The 19,389-nt window shown below is 41.6% G+C and overlaps 1 protein-coding gene across 3 annotated transcripts in view; it reads right to left on the reverse strand.

Moving 5' to 3' along the window:
* The window catches only part of FIG4 (FIG4 phosphoinositide 5-phosphatase), a 407,091-nt gene that overhangs the window by 289,033 nt on the left and 98,669 nt on the right, over positions 1-19,389 (reverse strand). For all 3 annotated transcript variants that reach the window (XM_077487135.1, XM_077487137.1, XM_077487138.1), the window contains one exon: positions 2,426-2,582. In XM_077487135.1, coding sequence (XP_077343261.1) covers positions 2,426-2,582 — 157 coding nt within the window. The remainder of the gene's footprint in view (positions 1-2,425; positions 2,583-19,389) is intronic.

Below are 19,389 nucleotides of genomic sequence, written 5' to 3' on the forward strand. Positions count from 1 at the left end.
ATAACATGTTGGAGCTCTAAAAATAATAAACAGAGTGGATATTTCAATTATTACAAATGGTTACGTCTGACGTCACGGACACAGCGTGCTGGCGTTGTTGTTTTACACTTCTGGCATGCACGCAACAGAGGTAGCGGTGGCCTATATTAGGCATCTATCGCCTGTATATGGTTGCTTCCGGCTCCTCCTTCATAGCACGAACCGGCGTGACGTTGGTGGGACCTCGCTGGCGGGCGGGTCAGTACATGGAATCTGTAGGTTTTACGGTTTTCATTCCTATGCACCTTGGTTCACTATTTCTTTTCTTTTTTACCCTCCACGGGGTTTGGTGGTTGTCACACTTACGGTTATTTATTGTTTACTGCTGACTATTTTGGTGGAGTGTTTTCCATCTTCTTTCCCAACTCCTGCTTAGTCCTAGTAGGTCTCCATAGGTTTGGGTTTTTCATTCTCTTCATTGCTTTTTTTCATGGTCTCACCTTTTTTCTTTATACCTTGGGAGTGTTCCTTTACACTTCCATCTTACTCACTCACTATCGCTCACTATTATAATTATTATCATCCTAGCTACCCTTCCGGGTTCCGAGTCTACACTAATCCCTATAGAGCTATTTCTTCAATCACTAATCCTATACGTGGTTCCTGTTCTGCTCCGCCATGTTGCCGCTTGGTCACCTCCTCAGCTCCTGGGGTGATGTCTATCCTCCCCATGGGTGTTTCCCACCCAATGAACAGCAATTGTCTATGCCTCAATACCATCATATTACCTATTTAAGGGTAAGAGTGCTAGGACTAAAGTTTTTTGTTCCTCCTCTTCCCAGTGTAATTAATTACCATTAATTACTAATCTATGAAAAACTACTACCCCCCCCATCCTTATTAGAATGGATGGGTGAAATTAACAACCTGATGCTCATGGAGGACATGCAAGCAAAGGTACTTGATAAACAGGCTAAATTCTCCTTTACCTGGAGTATATGGAGGCATTACTCTACTTCAGACAAATTAAAACGTAGAATCTTAGCATTCACATCCACCTGAGCTATTGATCTAATCTCTCTAGAAGACCTTAGGTCTTATACGCTGGAACTCCCAATCTCAATAAAGCTCACTGTCTCTTTGCCCTGCCCCTTTCCCCTCCTGTCCCCCCTGTCTGCCTTTCCCCCCACTACTCTCCCCCACCTCTTTTCTTCTTTCCTATCCTATCAGGCCTCTCTTGGCCTTCCTACGTGCTTACAGGCATCCTGGTTCACTAATTTGTAACCGCTGCACATTAAGGGTTCCATATGGACCTTGTCCTTTCGGTCAGGCTCATCGTAGCAGACTTAGCGTTAATACCCGCCCTCCCCTGGTACTGGACGCAGCAGGTTCCCATAGGGGCGCCCAGTCCAGGGAGTAGGATATCCGTATTGTATAATTGGCATGCTTTCTACTGTGAATATAGATGGGAACCCCAATGTGCTACATGACTGTAACAGTATGCCTTATTCTACCATCACCTGTAAAGTATATACTGTGTTTAACATTGTTGGACCAGCCAGTCCATTGTCGGACACCTGGACCTGTTCCTACCTTATGTTGTTTTTTTTTAATTAACTTTACAATCCTTAATTGCCTATATTCTGATAAAAGATTAATAAAAACTTATTGAACCTAATTACTAATCTATATTATGTTATATTTTAGGCACTTCCAATAAACAGCTCCTGATGAGTGGACCATCTTCCACGAAACGCGTCGAGCCTATATGCAAGCCTATTTACTTGCTGTCATGCCACAGAATTATTATATTTATCATGGTGCTTAATATTTGAGTCATTAACCCTATTCTGGTTTCATTTATCTATCTAGTTGTTGGGGGTAGTGTTTGTTAGTGATCAGGTGCTACATTATTTACTATGCTACTATTTATTAATGTGATATAACAATATTATGTCTTAATGTATTATATATGTATGAATTGTAATGTTTGTATCATCAAATGCACTATGTTCCCATAGGGTACTAATAATAAATATTTATATTTTTTTACCCTATGTTAATGACTCATTGTGCCGTAGTGTGTTGCTTCATGTAAAGTCCCAATTGCTCCTCTTGCCCCTATCTCCCATTCTGTTTTCATATTATCCGGGATGGATACCAATGTACTGGTGTCGTGGTCTCATGTAAAGTCCCAACCTATTCTCTTTTTGATTCAAATCCCATGGGGTAGCAAGGGTTTTTCCTTAAAGGGGCTACAGTAACCCTCAATACCGTCTCTTTAAATTACAATCTACCCATCTACAAGATCACATGTGAAAAGAAGGGTTTTCTTTTGCTTTTTACAAACAAGTTCTAGCAAATTGCCGCTCCGTTGTATGGCTATATTATATTTCTATAACTACATCTAAGGTATATTTTATTTTGCATCTTCCACATGTATTACCTGGCTTCATCGGGATGGCTAACACGTACAGAATCATTGGGAATGTAGATCATACTGGTATCTTCAATTTTGTAGATTGCATGACCACCAATGTCAGCCATTTTTCTCCTTTTAGTGATCAGCACAATGTAATATCCTTCTAAAAACTGAACAAATCCTAGAAATAAAAAAATGATTACAAGCTTTTGTTTAGAACATGTACATTATTAGCATTATTAAACATATTTTCATATACAAGTACCAGGCTGTGTCCACATCTGATTTTCTCTCGTGCTGCAGTGTGCAGGCATGGCTATAAGCGTTAATGAGATGAATGGGAAAGCCCAACTGGCTTTTCTCTGTTCAAGAATAACTACATATCTAAAGAACAAGAAAATATACAAACTGTTGCAAACAACTATAATAAAATTCCAGTGTCGTTTGTATAATATTAACACCCATATGTAAATATTTAGTTAACGGAAGGAATATGCATTGAAAATCAATGGCTCCATATTTAACCACTTGCCAACCACCCTATAGCAGTTTTACTGTGCAGGATCACGTATATATACGTGATCCTACACTTCCAGGTATCAGACACGAGTGCGTGCCGCCATCAGGTCACTGCTGCTGTGATTCTACACAGCAGGTCCCACAGACCTGAGGTCTGCCGGTACCCGCTGATCGTTTGGTACACATGCCGATCTTCATTCTGTCAGTAAGGAAGACATGGATCTTGTGTTCCAGTAAAGCATGTACATGGATCTATGCCTTCCCTTAGTAAAGCCTCCCACACTACAGTAAAACACCAGCTAGGCACAGATAACACTTTGATCACCCCTGATGTTGACCCCTTCCTAGCCAGTGTCATTAGTACAGTGACAGTACATATTTTTAGCACTGATCACTGTGTTAGTGTCACTGGTCCTCAAAAAAGTGTCAAACGTGTCAGTTAGTGTCCAATCTTTCCACAGCAATGTTGCAGTACTGCTATAAGTTGCTGATCGCCACCATTACCCACTAGCCGATCAGCTCACACAGATGTACTGCGGCAGGTCAGCTCTCCTGGACGAATCAACGTACCTGTATGTCGGTCCATGCAAGAAGAATAGTGGGTGTTGCGCGCAAGCCGCGGGAGCATACCCACAGACTCGATGTCCGCCAGCAAGCTATGATCGCAGTGTGGAGGGGCAGAACGGGGACCTGCCTAAACAAGGATTCCCTGTTCTGTCTAGTGGAATGTCAAAGATCTACTGTTCCCAGTGAACGAGAACAGCGATCTCTGTCATGTTCCTTGCAGCCTTTCCACCCTACAGTTAGAACACACCCAGGGAACACATGTAACCCCCTTGATTGCCCCCTAGTGTCACCCCCTTTCCTACCAGTGTCATTTTTACATTGATAGGTGCATTTTTATAGCAATTTATTATTATATTATTAATTATTATATCAATGTGATAACATTACTGGTCCCCAAAAAGTGTAATTTGGGGTGTAATTTGGGGTGAGATTTCCGCCACAATGTCGCAGTCCCACTATAAATCGCAGATTTGCGCCATTACCAGTAAAAACAATAAAAAAAATAAAAAGTCTCTAAATCTATCCCATAGTTTGTAGAAGCGATAACTTTTGCGCAAACCAATCAATATACGCCTATTGCATTTTTTTTTTACCAAAAATATGTAGAAGAATATATATCAGTCTAAACTGATGAATACATTTGTTTTTTCATATATATTTTTTGGGATATGTATTATAGCACTTTTTTTTTTAATTGTTGGTCTTTTTTGTTTATAGTGAAAAAAATAAAAACCACAGAGGTGATCAATACCACCAAAAGAAAGCTCTATTGGTGGGTAAAAAAGGACGTCAATTTTGTTTGGGTACAACGTTACATGACTGTGCTGCATCGCAAAAAATGGCCTGGTCATTAAGGAGGCAAATCCTTCCAGGGCCAAAATGGTTAAAAAAGTTAAATAAATAAAAATTCCATAAATATATCTCATAGTTTGTAGACACTACAACTTTTGTGCAAAAAATCAATATACGCCTATGGGGATTTTTTTTTGCAGAATACATCAGGGCCTAAATTGATGATGAAATTCAATTTTTTTACTATTTTTTTTATATGTTTTTATAGCAGAAAGTAAAAAATTGTTTTTTTTTCAAAATATTGTTTATAGCTCAAAAAATAAAAAACGCAGAGGTGATCAAATACCACGAAAAGAAAGCTCTATTTCTGGGGAAAAAAGGCCAAAATTTGTATTTGTGTACAGGGTCACATGGACACATATGGATCACCCAGCCCAAAGGCTTTTTTTCACCTTTTGTGTCTGAACCTAAATCTAGCTTTGTCTCAAGCAAGTTTAAATTCACTTACTGTTGACTGACATGCTACGTCTGTTGGAAGTCTGTACCGGGTGAAAACCACTCTTGTCAACTTGAATATTAATAGCATGAATATAGTTAAGCATGCTACACTCATGAACTTTACCCTGTACGCTAATAAACTTATATTTTACCACAAGTACTTGGTTGGGTGCTGGCTCAAAAATTTATATGGGAAAGTGGAGGGTAGAGACCACACAGACATTGTGGAGCAGTGGCTAAAAAAAGATATTTGGGAAGAAGGCCTTTACCACGTTGTATGCAATTGAAAGAGCTCAAAGGACTTCCCCTGCGGCCCCTTCAACCAGGCCATCCACCAAGACCAATGTTAGCTCGGCTCCTACACTACTGGGATAGAGAGATTATTTTGCGATTGGCCTGGAAAAGTGAAAGATCTAGTTTAATGGAGTGCAGATCTTCTTCTACCCTGACTTTTCTTCAGCTGTGCAGAAACGCAGGGCCCGATTTACTAAAGTCAAAAGGCGTCTACAAAAATTGCAGGCCGCATACGCTATGCTTTAACCTGCCAGGCTCAGTATCACAGCACGGGCACAAGCACATTTCTTTGAAAATGCATCGGCATGGTTGGATGCCAACGAGAATGCTTTCCATAGGGCCAGGAGGCCAACGGCGGAGAACAACTAAGCCCATTCTATGCCCCTAGGAGTCTTACATGAAGGCTTTCAGGGCCTCATCACATTGCTAATTTTGTGCCTGCACCATGAGATGGGAACATACATACCTTTTGTTCACAAAGAGGGTTTTCTACAAACGTTTCCTACCTAGTGATTATCACTCTTCATTATGTATGGAATTGGATCCCTGTTGGATCTTACTTGGCATATAAAGATGAGGACCGATTGTCCTACCAAAGTTTGGGATGTGCCCAAAACTGTAACAGGTACTGATCGTTGGGCCCTCTGGACCAGGCTGGAGGCCAGTGAACGGCATCCTCTGATTCTTGGTTTGCCTTTTGGGCGCATTCCATGGGCTGAACTACCTGAGTTTGTAGTGGAGTGCCACTTTTATGTTTTGTTCATTTTATCGAATTTCTTTAGAGCGTTACCTTCTTTACAGGATAATTTTCCAGAGTTAACATTTGCATCTGTGCATCTACACGATAATTTGCTGTCGCACATTGTGCTTAGTAATTATCTTGCTATGTTTACACACACGGATCTAAGATGGCCACGGTTCCAGTGATATCATGCAATGTTAGAGGGATACATGACTTCCTGAAGTGTACCATGGTATTTACCTCCCAATGCATATATTTACCAGCTATTTGTTCATTGCAAGAGACCCACCTGACTCCTGATTCAATTTCTTGCTTGAAACTTTTGGGTGGGGTGGTCCTATCATCCTACTCACACCTCTTACTAGCGGGGTGTGAGTGGTACTGATACACAACTCGTTGGATTACCAGGAGATAGACTATGTGCTGGATACAGAGAGGAGATATGTAATACTGTTATGTCGTATATTTACCTTGAAATGTATTCTTCCATTTGTATACATTCTGCCTCTGTACAACCACCAGGTGCTCAAGGTAGTACTAGAATATCAGTTGTGCCACCAGGATATTCCCCTATATGTTATGGGAGATTTTAATTGTTATTTGGTCCCTGCACTAGATAAACATCCCCCCCCCCCCCCCCCGTGAGATCGGTACGTAGTTCTTACCGTAAGCCCTTAAAAAAAAAGGTATTGAGGAAGTGCGCTGGACTGATCTCTGGCAAGATAAACACCCAAAGGAAAAAAAATAATTCTGCTTTTCTAAATAATACATGTCCCTATCCAGAATAGATCTTAGTATCTTGCTCAGCTGAAGCGTCCCGGTACGTATCAGAAATGAAATACGCTGTCCGAGGCATCTCTGATCACTTGCCTGTAATTACTTGCATGGAGCTGAGACCCATCTCGACCATGTCCACGGCCTATTGGAAACTGAACGCCTTCTAGCTTAACTTATTTCCATCCCATGCACAGATAGTAACCAAAATTGTGGAATTCTGGCAAGTACATGGTGGTTATTCTAGGATGGAGAGCGTGTGGGAGACCTTTAAGGCCTTCCTTCAAGGAACATTTATCAGGGAGATCCACATGATTAAGCAGGACACCGGTGCCTAAAGGGAGGTTTTGGAGCGACTGGTGAGTGAGCTGGATTCAAAATGTAACTCTGATCCTACAGAGGAACGCAAAGACTCATGGCCATCTGCTAGTGGGGCACTTAGTCGACTTGCTACCTCAGCAGCAGAGCAGAAACGCTTCTTTAATAAACTGGCATACTATGAGGGAGAAAAGATGGGTTGCCTGCTAGCAAAAACAGATGTCACCCTCTATTAGTGCAATAAGGAATCAGGTGGGAGCAGTGACTAATGCACCTGACATTATTATGTCCAAGTTGGTCTCCTACTACTCCACTCTACAGCAATCTAAACAAGCTTACTCTGCAGACTTCCTGCAAGCTTACCTTGACACAGTGGACCTCCCTACTTTATCTGTTACTGCTAGGAATCAATTGGATGCTCCTCTTACTTTTGAGGAGCTTCAGAAGGCGACCGGGATGTTTCTTAACTCTAAAGCACCAGGGGGGGATGGTATTCCAATTGAGGAGTACAAGCAATATGCTGGCAGTATGTTACCAAAGCTATTGGCCATGTTCAAAGAAGCTAAGGAGAGCAAAAGTCTTCCCTTTTCCATGACCAATGCTATTACAGTACTGTTATTAAAACCAGGCAAGGATCCACTGGATCCAGGTTCATATAGGCCTATATCCCTCTTATAGAAACATGTGAAGATTCAGACAAAGGTCTTGGCTGTGAGGCTGAATGGGGTGATATCCTCTATCATACATTGTGATCAGGCAGGGTTTATGCCCCAGAAGTCTACGGCGATAAACCTGCGTAGAGTTTTTCTCAATATACAATCAAAGGCTGACAACAGGGGAGATAGAGCGCTGTTATCTTTAGATGTCCACACACAAAAGCATTGAGTGGACATATTTGTAGGCCATATTGAGAAAATTTGGGTTTGGAGAGGAATTTACTTCCTGGGCCCTGTTGCTATACAATGCCCCCAAGGCTGCCATTAGAGAGGCTGGTAGAGTGTCCTCAGATTTCAGTTTGTACAGGGGCACCAGGCAGGGATGTCCTTTGTCCCCACTCCTGTTCGCTTTGGACATTGAGCCTTTAGCATCTCTCATCCATTCCAACCCTGATATTCAAGGCTTTCATTATGGGGCATTACAGGAAAAGTTAATATTATACACGGACAATACCATGTTGCTTCTAGGGCATACAACGTCATTAAATTAAGCTATGAGGGTGGTGCAAACCTTTGGTCATTATTCTGGATTGGTTTTAAACTGGACTAAATTCTCACTTATGTTTCTTGATAAGAGCCCAGACCAGCTACTAACAACAATCCTTGAATTTACAGTATCTAAAAACATTAAATATTTAGGTATACAGGCGACTCCAAACCCTCTGGATTATCTCAGATTAAACCTAACCTCTTTACTTAAATCGCAGTCATGATCGGATTAAGGTATGGTCAAGATTGAAAATGTCAGCAGTAGGCAGGATCAACCTTATAAAAAGGATTCTTATGCCCCAAATTTTATACGTGCTACATAATTCACCGCTAGTTATCCCACTGAAACAGATCCATATTATTAACTCTATGTTTCGATCTCTAAAATAGCACTCTTCTACAGCCAGAGTGAGATTAGAACGGTTTCAGCGGTGGGTTGGCATTGGCAAATTCATGGCTGTATTATCTGGCCTCCCAGTTGCAACATATAGCCAGAGCAATTAACCCAGCCCCTGACATGGAGATAAACTTAGTGGATACAACTACTAAACTCCTTAAATTTATGATCGGCTTAGGGGTTGCTCAGGGATTGGAAGCATTGCAGTTCAGTAAATCAAACAAATTATACCCCAAGTATAACCTAATGAAAAAAATCTGGAATAAACTCAGAACACTACAACAGGTCACTGGGCTTACTAAGTTTAGTCCTATATCCTATATGGCACAACCACAGGTACACTGAGATAGGGAAATTGCAATATAGTCAAAAATAGCAGCAATATGGTGTTAATTACTTATATCAAATATTCCATAATGGAGAGCTGCGTGCCTTTGCTGCTCTTCAGTCGGAATTTCAGTTCCCCATGCCCTTGCAGTTTTATTACTTCCAACTCCAGCATGTGATAGTGGATGCATGGGTACAAAACAGTACTTTTATTTCTAATTACATGTCTGAAGTGTTGTCTTATAAGGGCTTCATATCCTGCAGTTACACTATGCTACTCAGTTTGTCCTTACCGGATTCTAACCAAAAAGTGATATCTCAATGAGAGCGGGATGTTGGGCCCTTTGAAGAGGATCAATGGGAGGAGGCGCTATTGGCATTTTCACAGTGTTCTTTAAATGTTGCCCAGCGCCTGTCCCAATTGTATATACTCCTGCGGGTTCATTATACCCCTGCTAAATTGGTTAGAATGGGAGTGCGAGATAATCCATCATATACTCACTGCATGGGGGATCATGGCGATCTTATACATCTCTTGTGGCATTGCCCCAAATTACAGGTTTACTGGACAGAGGTTATAGGGGTTATTAACCGGGTTTTCCAGGTTCAGATTAGAGAGGCTCCCAAACAATGTGTGTTAGGTATTATAGACAATGACATAGTGGAGGCGACCCCTAAGCAAGCGATAGCTAGGGCCCTTTTTCAGGCCCGGAACCCTTTTTTTGCGGCACTGGAAATCAACAGAACCCGCTAGGGTGCCGGAGTGGATAGAACAAATGGGTAACACCTTAAGGCTAGAAAAATATATTTACCAGCATGGGGCAGCACAACAACGTTTGACAAGCTATGGGAACCATGGCTGAACGTTCTCAGGTCGGCCTCTGTAGAAATTGTTTTGGACCATTTTCTATAAACAATATGACATGGAATTATCATCTGTTGGGCACCTAGCTCATGATGAATGAGGGGGGGGGGGGGGGGGGAAGCTGTGCCTTTATATATGTACGTCCATATTAGATCTCATATGACACATGATGCTGTTTATTACATAGTTACATAGTAGGTGAGGTTGAAAAAAAAAAAGACACAAGTCCAACCTATGTTTGTGATTATATGTCAGTATTAGATTATATCCCTGTATGCTGTGGTCGTTCAGGTGCTTATCTAATAGATTTTTGATACTATCGATGATCCCCACTGAAACCACCATCCTTGCCACTCTTACAATAAACAACCCTCCACACAGTTTAAGGTTAAAACTCTTTTCTTCTAATTTTAATGAGTGCCCACGTGTCTTATTGAACTCCCTTCCATGGAAAAGTTTTATCCCTATTGTGGGGTCACCAGTATGGTATTTGTAAATTGAAATCATATCCCCTCTCAAGCATCTCTTCTCCAGAGAGAATAAGTTCAGTGCTCGTAACCTTTCTTCATAACGAATATCCTCCAGTCCCTTTATTAGCTTTGTTGACCTTCTCTATACTCGCTCCATTTCCAGTACATCCTTCCTGAGGACTGGTGCCCAGAACTGGACAGCATACTCCAGGTGAGGCCAGATCAGAGCCTTGTAGGGAGGGGGAATTATCACTTTATCTCGAGTTAATTCCCTTTTTAATGCATGCCAATATTCTGTTTGCTTTGTTAGCAGCAGCTGGACATTGCATGCCATTGCTGAGCTTATCATCTACTAGGACCTCCAGGTCCTTTTCCAGCCTTGATTCCCCCAGAGGTTCTCCCCCCAGTGAGTAGATTGCATTCATATGTTTGCCACCCAAATGCATTATTTTACATTTTTCCACATTAAACCTCATTTGCCATGTAGTCGCCCACTTAATTGGTTCAGATCGTTTTGCAAGGTTTCCACATCCTGCAGAGAAGTTATTGCCCTGCTTAGCTTAGTAGTGTCTGCAAATACAGAGATTGAACTGTTTACCCCATCCTCCAGGTCAATTATGAACAAATTAAATTGGATTGGATTGGTCCCAGTACAGAACCCCACTTTCCACCCCTGACCATTTATCACGACCCTCTGAACTCACCCACGTATAGCCAGTTTTCAATCCATGTACTCACCCTATGGTCCATGCCAAGTTTATGGAGAGCGGTGTCAAATTATTTTGCAAGATCCAGATACACCATGTCTACAGGCCTTCCTTTATCTAGATGGCAGCTCACCTCCTCATATAAGGTTAGTAGATTGGTTTGGCAAGAACGATTCTTCATGAACCCATATTGATTACTGCTAATACCATTTTCATTACTAAAATCTTGTATATAGTCCCTTCTCATCCCCTCCAAGAGCTTGCATACTATTGATGTTAGGCTAACTGGTCTGTAATTCCCAGGAATGTATTTTGGCCCTTTTTTAAATATTGGTGCTACATTGGCTTTTTACCAATCAGCTGGTACCATTCCAGTCAGTAGACTGTCAGTAAACATTAGGAACAATGGTCTGGCAATTACTTAGTTCCCTAAGGACCCTCAGGTGCAAGGCATCTGGTCCCAGTCACTTGATAATGATACGTTTTCCAAGTCTATTTCTAATTCTGTCATCTGTTAGCCATGAGGGTGCTTCCTGAGATGTGTCATGAGGATAAACACCAAAGTTTTTATTACTGAGGCCCCCCCCCCCCCGATTCCCTCGTGCAGACTGAGTAGAAGATTATATTCAATACCTTCACCATCTCTCCATCCTTAGTAACCAGATTCCCTTCATCATTCTTTATGGGGCCAATAAGGTCTGTCCTCCCTCTTTTACTGTTTATATACTTAAAGAAATTCTTGGGAATTTTTTTGCTCTCCTCCACTATGTGTTTTTCGTGTTCTATCTTAGCCACCCTAATTGCACCCTTACATTTCTTGTTGCATTCTTTGTAAAGTCTGAATGCTGATGATGATCCCTCAGCCTTGTATTTCTTGAAGGCATTCTCTTTTGCTTCTATATGCATTTTTACATTGGAGTTAAGCCATCCAAGACTTTTGCTCGCTCTTTTAAATTTATTTCCCAATGGGATGCACTGGCTAATGCCCTTATTTAACCATGCCAATGTACGTCATCAGAATGGCATGTACAGGCACAAGCACGTACATGTACATGCTTTCCTTCCAGCGGGTGGGGGGTCCGATTGGACCCCCTCCCGCTGGATGCGGTGGTCCGTTTCGCTTCAGGAGCGATCCGGGATGAGGGGATGGCCGTTGGTTTCTGGCCACCCCCTCTCGATCGCTCCTGGCGAATGAGAAGCTTCCTCCCACTGTGTATAGTAAACACAGGCAGGGAGGAAGTGATGTCATTCTCCTCGGGGCGGTCTTTTTGACCAGACTACAAGGAGAACAGTGAAAGTAAGTGCACCAAACACTACACTAACATGTAGGCACACATAGGCACACAACCCCCCCCCCCCCCCCGATCACCCCCCCGATCGCCCCCCCGCCCCCCCCTCCCCTCCCAGCCACAGTGTCACTGATTGCAGTGATCATTTATTTACTGATCACTGCATTCAGTGTCAGTTGTGACAGTAAAAACTGTCAGGGCAGTTAGTGTTAGGTCAAGGGTAGCCCCCTACCACCCTCCAATAAAGGTTTAACCCCCTGATTGCCCTAGAGTTAACCCTTTAACCCCCTTTTGCCAGTGTCACTAAGCAATCGTTTTTCTGATCGCTGCATTAGTGTCGCTAGTGTCGCTAGGTAGCTAGTTATTTTTTTAGGTTCACCGCCAGTTTTTTATAGCACTAGGTACCCCGATATACTACCCAATAATTGCTTTAACCCCCTGATTGCCCCTAGTTAACCCTTTCACCCCCTTTTGCCAGTGTCACTAAGCGATCATTTTTCTGATCGCTGCATTAGTGTCACTAGTGTCGCTAGGTAGCTAGTTATTTTTTCAGGTTCACCGCCAGGTTTTTATAGCGCTAGGTACCCCCATATACTACCCAATAATGGTTTTAACCCCCTGATTGCCCCTAGTTAACCCTTTCACCAGCGATCACAGTATAAGTGTCACTGGTGACGCTGGTTAGCCAGTTAGTTATTTAGGTTCCCCGTCAGGTTTTTATATAGCGCCAGGGACCCCCATATACTACCTAATAAAAATTTGAACCCCCTGATTGCCCCTAGTTAACCCTTTCACCAGTGATCACCGTATAAGTGTTACAGGTGACTCTGGTTAGTTTGCTTTTTATAGCATCAGGGCACCCACCATTTATTACCCAATAAAGGTTTAACCCCCTAATCACCCGGCGGGTGATATCAATTAGGTTTTAGGGTCAGGGTCTGCGTCGCCCCAGGCAGCGCTAGGTTAGTGCCAGTACCGCTAACACCCACGCGCAAAGCATAAACCTCCCGTAGTGGTATAGAATCTGAACAGATCAATATCTGATCAGATCTATACTAGCGTCCCCAGCAGTTTAGGGTTCCAAAAAAACGCATTGTTAGCAGGATCAGCCCAGATACCTGCTAGCACCTGCGTTTTGCCCCTCCGCCCAGCCCACCCAAGTGCAGTATCGATCGATCACTGTCACTTACAAAACACTAAACATAAAACTGTAGCGTTTTATATTTAAATCCGGAAGGCAGTGCTTGGTTTTCGGGGTCCTGTACGTGGCTAGGCTCCCAAAAAGTCCCCCACATGTGGTATCCCCATACTCGGGAGAAGCAGCAGAATTTATTTTGGGGTGTAATTTGACTTATGCCCATAGCATGTGTGAGCAATATATCATTTAGTGACAACTTTGTGCAAAAAATAAAAAAATTGTAATATTCCTGCAACTTGTGGCAAAATATAAAATATTTCATGGACTCAACATGCCTCTCAGTAAATAGCTTGGGGAGTCTACTTTCCAAAATGGGGTAATTTGGGGGGGGGGGGGGTTGTACTATTTTGGCATTTTATGGCCTTCGAAACTGTGATAGGTAGTGAGGAGTGAAATCAAAAATTTGCACCATTAGAAACCCTGAATGCAGTGATTGGTTTTCGGGGTGCCGTACGCAGCTAGACTCCCAAAAAGTCCAACATATGTGGTATCCTCGTACTCAGGAGAAGCAGCAGAATATATTTTGGGGTGCAGTTCCACATATAACTATGGCATGTGTGAGCAATATATCATTTAGTGACAACTTTTTGTAAACTTTTTTTTTGTGTCATTATTCAATCACTTGGCGATCTGAAACGTGCAGTTCATGCAAGGCAGTCCAAGAATTTACAGGAACTGAAGGCTTTTTGCCAAGAGGAATGGGCAACTTTACCATCTAAGATAAAGAGCCTCATCCACAAATACCACAAAAGACTTCAAGCGATTATGATTTAAAAAGCGTAAATAGAATTTATTGATAATAAATGGCTTCAGCCAAACACTAACCACAAGTGAAAGAAAAGATTTTGTGTTATTCATATTCTCAGAAAAATGGCCAAGAAATCATAAATCCTGCCAGGGTATGTAAACTTATGAGCACAACTTTATCTTCTAGCAAGGCTCGTAGTTTGGGGGAGTTGGCTCTTTTGAAATTCAGTGTCTTTGTATTCCCCTTATGTTTCCTATTTGTGTGATTTATACTGAAGCTAATTGACCTATGATCGCTGTTTCCTAAATTGACCCTTATTTTCACATCCGTGATCTGGTCTGTATTGTTTCTAAAGTGTATATGTTTATACTGTATGTGTTCGCTTGATACTTTCAGTATCCTATGTGGAGTTATGGATTGTGAACGTATAACAAATTGTATTGCCCTGAAGCCAGTAATAGATGTATTATGTATGTTTAATAAAATTGTCTTGAGATAAAAAGAAATAATAATTATTATTTGGATTTTGTTGGCTACAGGAGCCTTCAGCTGTTGCACCAACCTTCTTTGTAGCCTGAATGGGATGGTCTGGGTAGGGTTCGGTGAGGGATTGCTTTTGTAAACTTGGGTGAGTGCTATCTGAGACCAGCACCAGGCTGTTGCCTGAAGGAAGTTTGCCATGTCTCTTTTAGACATCCCCTGCTGGTGGTGGTACTACTGCTGCTGCCTTGTCCACCAAGAGTAGCAGAGCTGCAACAGGAAGCAGAGACATTCCTGCTATCTCCATTTCTTCCATCAGAAAAGGCTTTGTACAAACACATTAGAAGTACCGCCTCGCAGTGAAAAATGTTGTCTTCCCTCTTGTGTGGTGGGATGCAGTTGATCATTTTGGTCTTGTATTGTGGGTCCAGGAGGGTGGCAGAAGGCCCTTGGAGAGGCCTTTCTCAAAAAGGTGACAGGACATTTTTAACTTTAACAATTTTACACTTTATCTCTTTTCTTTCATTCATTTATATATGTATGTATTTAGGTTTTCTTTATCTAGCTTTTTATTATTATAGATAGTGCATTGATGCAATTTACAGTTAAGTGCGCATTATGGGATAGCCCAACAAATTTCCCTACCAGTATTGCAGTTGTTCAGTTGGAGGATTCCTGAATCAAACACATGATATTCAGGGAGAATTTCACTTTTACCCAAAAATTATCAAAATTACACAGCACGGACAGAACTAAGGAGAAAAAGATAATTTATTCAACACCGCGGCCAACTCGTTTTCAAAAATATGTGTGATGTCAACACAGGATGGCTGACCAAATGTAATTTATGATTCATCTGAACATTGCAATTATCTTGAATTTGAAAAAAAAATACAAGACTGTGTTTTATCTGCACAATAGGCTCAAAAAAATAAGCCAAAACTATATCTTTAAGCCTTCAAAAAAAGGGAAGAAAAAAGTACAGCTTTAAATGGCCCTCTATAACAATTAATGAATACAAAACATAGTAAAAAGGCTGTATTATAAAAATGATTTGGTGACAGTTGCATGGAAGTGCACGTGCGTTTTAACAGTTCACATGTACAGAGCTAAAAGGCAGAGTTGTTTCCGCCAGTGTGCAATGCTTAGAACATAAATACAGCCTTTTATGTGTTACTCATCAATGCAGCCAGCTCTAAAGTACCTGATTCATACTTTCAATAACAAGAGGAGATGTAGTGTAAAGCTCATGTGTACCATTGAAAAGGAAGCAAAGTGCTGCTATAGCAAATTAATGTTCGGGAAATTGATAAAAACATCTCCTCCTGCTGAACAAGCTGCTGGAGTGTAGATATTGGAGTGCCTACTTTTATTCATACAGACAATTTTACCATTGCCATTCTTCTAGCACTGCCTTTAAAAGGAAAGCAGTCCTATACTAGCACACTTACAAAGCAATTCTGTATTCAGCTTGTGATGGTCTAATCATACTTATTGATTCATGTATATCAAAACCTATGGATGATTCAAGAGTGGTCCCTGGGCAGTAGTTTCTTTTGGTTTCCCACGCTGTTGCTCACAGTGGCCTTCCTGGAAATACTAAGTACCTTTCTCTATGAAGAACTGTGGCATTATAGTTATCTAGCTGACTCTCTGTGTTCTTCAATGTTTTGCGTTTGTAACCCAGAATGAGTATGCAGATAAGGACTTCAGACTATATTATGACTTTTCTAATATGCATATTTGTTCCATGTCAATAACATGCAAATTATTAAAGTCAGAGGGTCAGCATAATTGCCAGGTAGCAAGCATTTTCAGAGAGAGAATAGAAATGGCAGCCTTCATGTTTCTCTCAAGAAAGATTGACTTTAATTAGAAGTATGAAAGCACTCAAAGGTTATAAAACGAAGTAATTTTATCAAAAAACAATAATGCATGTAGGCATATTGTGGTGGCTGTTAAGTACCAATGGCTGTTTTCAGTTTAATCCAGCCTTCTTATGCCAAAGAAAGTGAAAAACCTTGTGAGCAACAACGGAGAGTATCTCAAAAATAAATTACTCAAAATAAATCAAAATACTCCCATATATATGTGTTAAATGTGAATTCAATAAATTATGTGCCACACTTCACCAAATAATAAATGTGAAGTTAATAAATAAAGTTATATATCCTCAAAATAATACAAGATCATAAGTAAATATATCTATGCAAAATCAATATATGTTCAAATTCATATAAATAGGTCCATCGCTACAACACAAAAATGATCCACCTGAGGAAGCCATGTGACCCAGTGGCGTAACGCACAGGGGAGAAGATTGATGAAAACACAAGGCTAATCGGAGCACACTGTTTGGTAACTACACTGGCGAAAGGAAAGTGTGTTGATTATACTGCATACTCTGAAGTAGGGATGAGCTCAGGTGTGTTCACATAGTCCATGTGCAGAGCCCGCCAGGAAGTCGGCGCATCGCTGCGCTAATCGCAGGCAGTGAGACATTGCCTGATCTCTGCAGCCGCACATCGGGGCAATGTCTCACTGCCTGTGATTAGCGCAGCGCTGCTCTGACTTCCTGGCGGGCTCTGCACGTGGACCATGCGAACACGCCTGAGCTCATCCTTACTCTGAAGTATTACAAGTGTGTTACAGTGAGGTGTGCTGGTAGCACCCTTCACAAATGAGTTTACATCTGTAAGTTTTGACTTAGAATAAATTGAATATAAGGATAAATCACTATGTTGGGCTGGATTTAATAAATTTATTTATTTAATCCAACTTTCTTAACCTAAGGGGGGGTTTCTTGAGAGGGGGGTTCTGCTAGAGGTCTTAAAATTTGGTGAGACGCATTTGGGATGGATTACTCTCCCACCCAGCAGTGCCTGCATAGCTCTTGTACCAATGTAATTTTGATGTGGGGCCATTACAACTTGTTCTTCCTTCTCTCAGTTAAGTGCTCATTGACACCAATGATCTTTTAAGCATGTTCACCACTAAAAACCTGTGTATGGGGGTTCTTTCCACAAATTTATAGGGCACTTTCCCAATGACTGCCAATGTAAAGGGCACCCTTCCCTCACTAACCGACAAATTTAAAGGAAGCCTTTCCCTGACCACAAATGTAAAGGGGGTCCTTTACACGCACCATGAATTTAAGACAACACTATTGTTTTTACATTTTTCTTACAGGATTTTTATGATTATTACAGAAGGTAATTTTGGCATATAAGGAGAGTGGTTATCACAAAATGATTCACCCCAGGTATAAAATATGCCATGTCACTGGGCATGAGGTACTGCGCTACACAGAGTGGAAAAAAGCAGGCTGAGGAGGTTAGCTTTTCCCTTTCAATTGCCTCAACCAAACTCCTTAGGCTATGCCAACAGTAGGAATACAAAATAGGACACAAGGGATGGTCAAATCAAGCACAGGTTTCACATTAAAAGGGCAAACTGGATTATTTATTCTTTTAATTTTATAGCTACAACTTACTAATCACGCAAATATACTGTTGGCCGTGAATATAATAATGTTGAGTCCGCCAAGATCTTAAATATTCAGGAGTTCCTTTAGGGTAAAAAGGTTCAGAAAGACTGGTCTAATCGATTCTTGTCCAAGTTCCTGTGAAGCCCCTTGGGTCCCAGCCTCAGAGCTGTGCAGTGCCTGCACTTCAGCAGAGTGGCTACTTTGGGCCGTTCTTATTATAGGTCAGGATCACTTATTCAAGCCTGTGGCAGCTACAACATATACAAGAAGATGTTAGCTAACTGTATATGTTGTACTATTACAATTTTCCTGTAGCAATGTTCTCCTTCTGCACTATACAACAGCAGAACGTGATTGACCTAACAGCTAGCCTGGGCATTGTCACACAACAATAGGTCTATTGAGCAAGCCCCTATTTACACTCCAGAAGGACAGCAGGTGCCTCTGGTTGGAGACATCTCTGTGAGAAAGGTACAATAATATGGGTTATGCCCTCAGTGTACACCTACAGCAATTAGTTTGTGCAGTAAATGTTTATAGAGTCTGCAGTGAGAGAAAGGAAGACACATCACTAAAAGAATGTAGCAATAGACAGAGGCAGGACAAGGTGTGTTCTGGTTCAGCCAATGTTCTGGGTTTGGTTTTGCTTTTGTTGACACAAGCACCCTTCTCTGACCATAAGCAACTCTTGTTCTATGACTCAGATTGGATGGCCAGTCAATATGCTGGCACGTCATCTTCCATCCTGCCTCTCAGAAACGAATAAGACTAAGACAGAAATACAATTAAATCACACTTGTTTTATTATAATAAAAAAAAAATAGGTAAACAGAGTAAATGTAGTCAAAACATAGCCAGAGTTCAGGAACCGGAACGGATAGTCAGACAAGCCAAAACATCAGGGAGCCAGCAAACAGTGTAGCAGAACAGCAAGCAGGATCTGGAGCCAGAAGGAATGTCAGCCAAGCAAGTCTTTAACAGGAGAGCGTCTCTAGAGGTGTGACCAAGGCGAAGACAGAGATCATCTGGATTGGACGCCTTAAGTAGGCAGGACTAACGAGCAGGATATCATCAACAGGTGAGTCACTGTGAGAGACAGGAGGTGGCAATTAGTCGACAACTGAGCGGCCAGCACAGAGAAGGAAGGGCTGAACCTAGCCCTGACAATACCCCCTCTTCAATGACCCCTCCTCTTCAGAGGACCACCAGGCTTGAGGGGAAAACATTTATGGAAATCACGGAGGAGGACAGGGGCATGTACGTCCGAGGATGAGACCCAAAAGCGTTCCTCCGAACCGTACCCTTTCCAAT

Source organism: Lithobates pipiens, unplaced genomic scaffold (genome assembly GCF_037356315.1).
Source record: "Lithobates pipiens isolate NorthernLeopardFrog02 unplaced genomic scaffold, aLitPip1_a1.2 Scaffold_18, whole genome shotgun sequence".
Classification (NCBI taxonomy): Eukaryota; Metazoa; Chordata; class Amphibia; order Anura; family Ranidae; genus Lithobates; species Lithobates pipiens.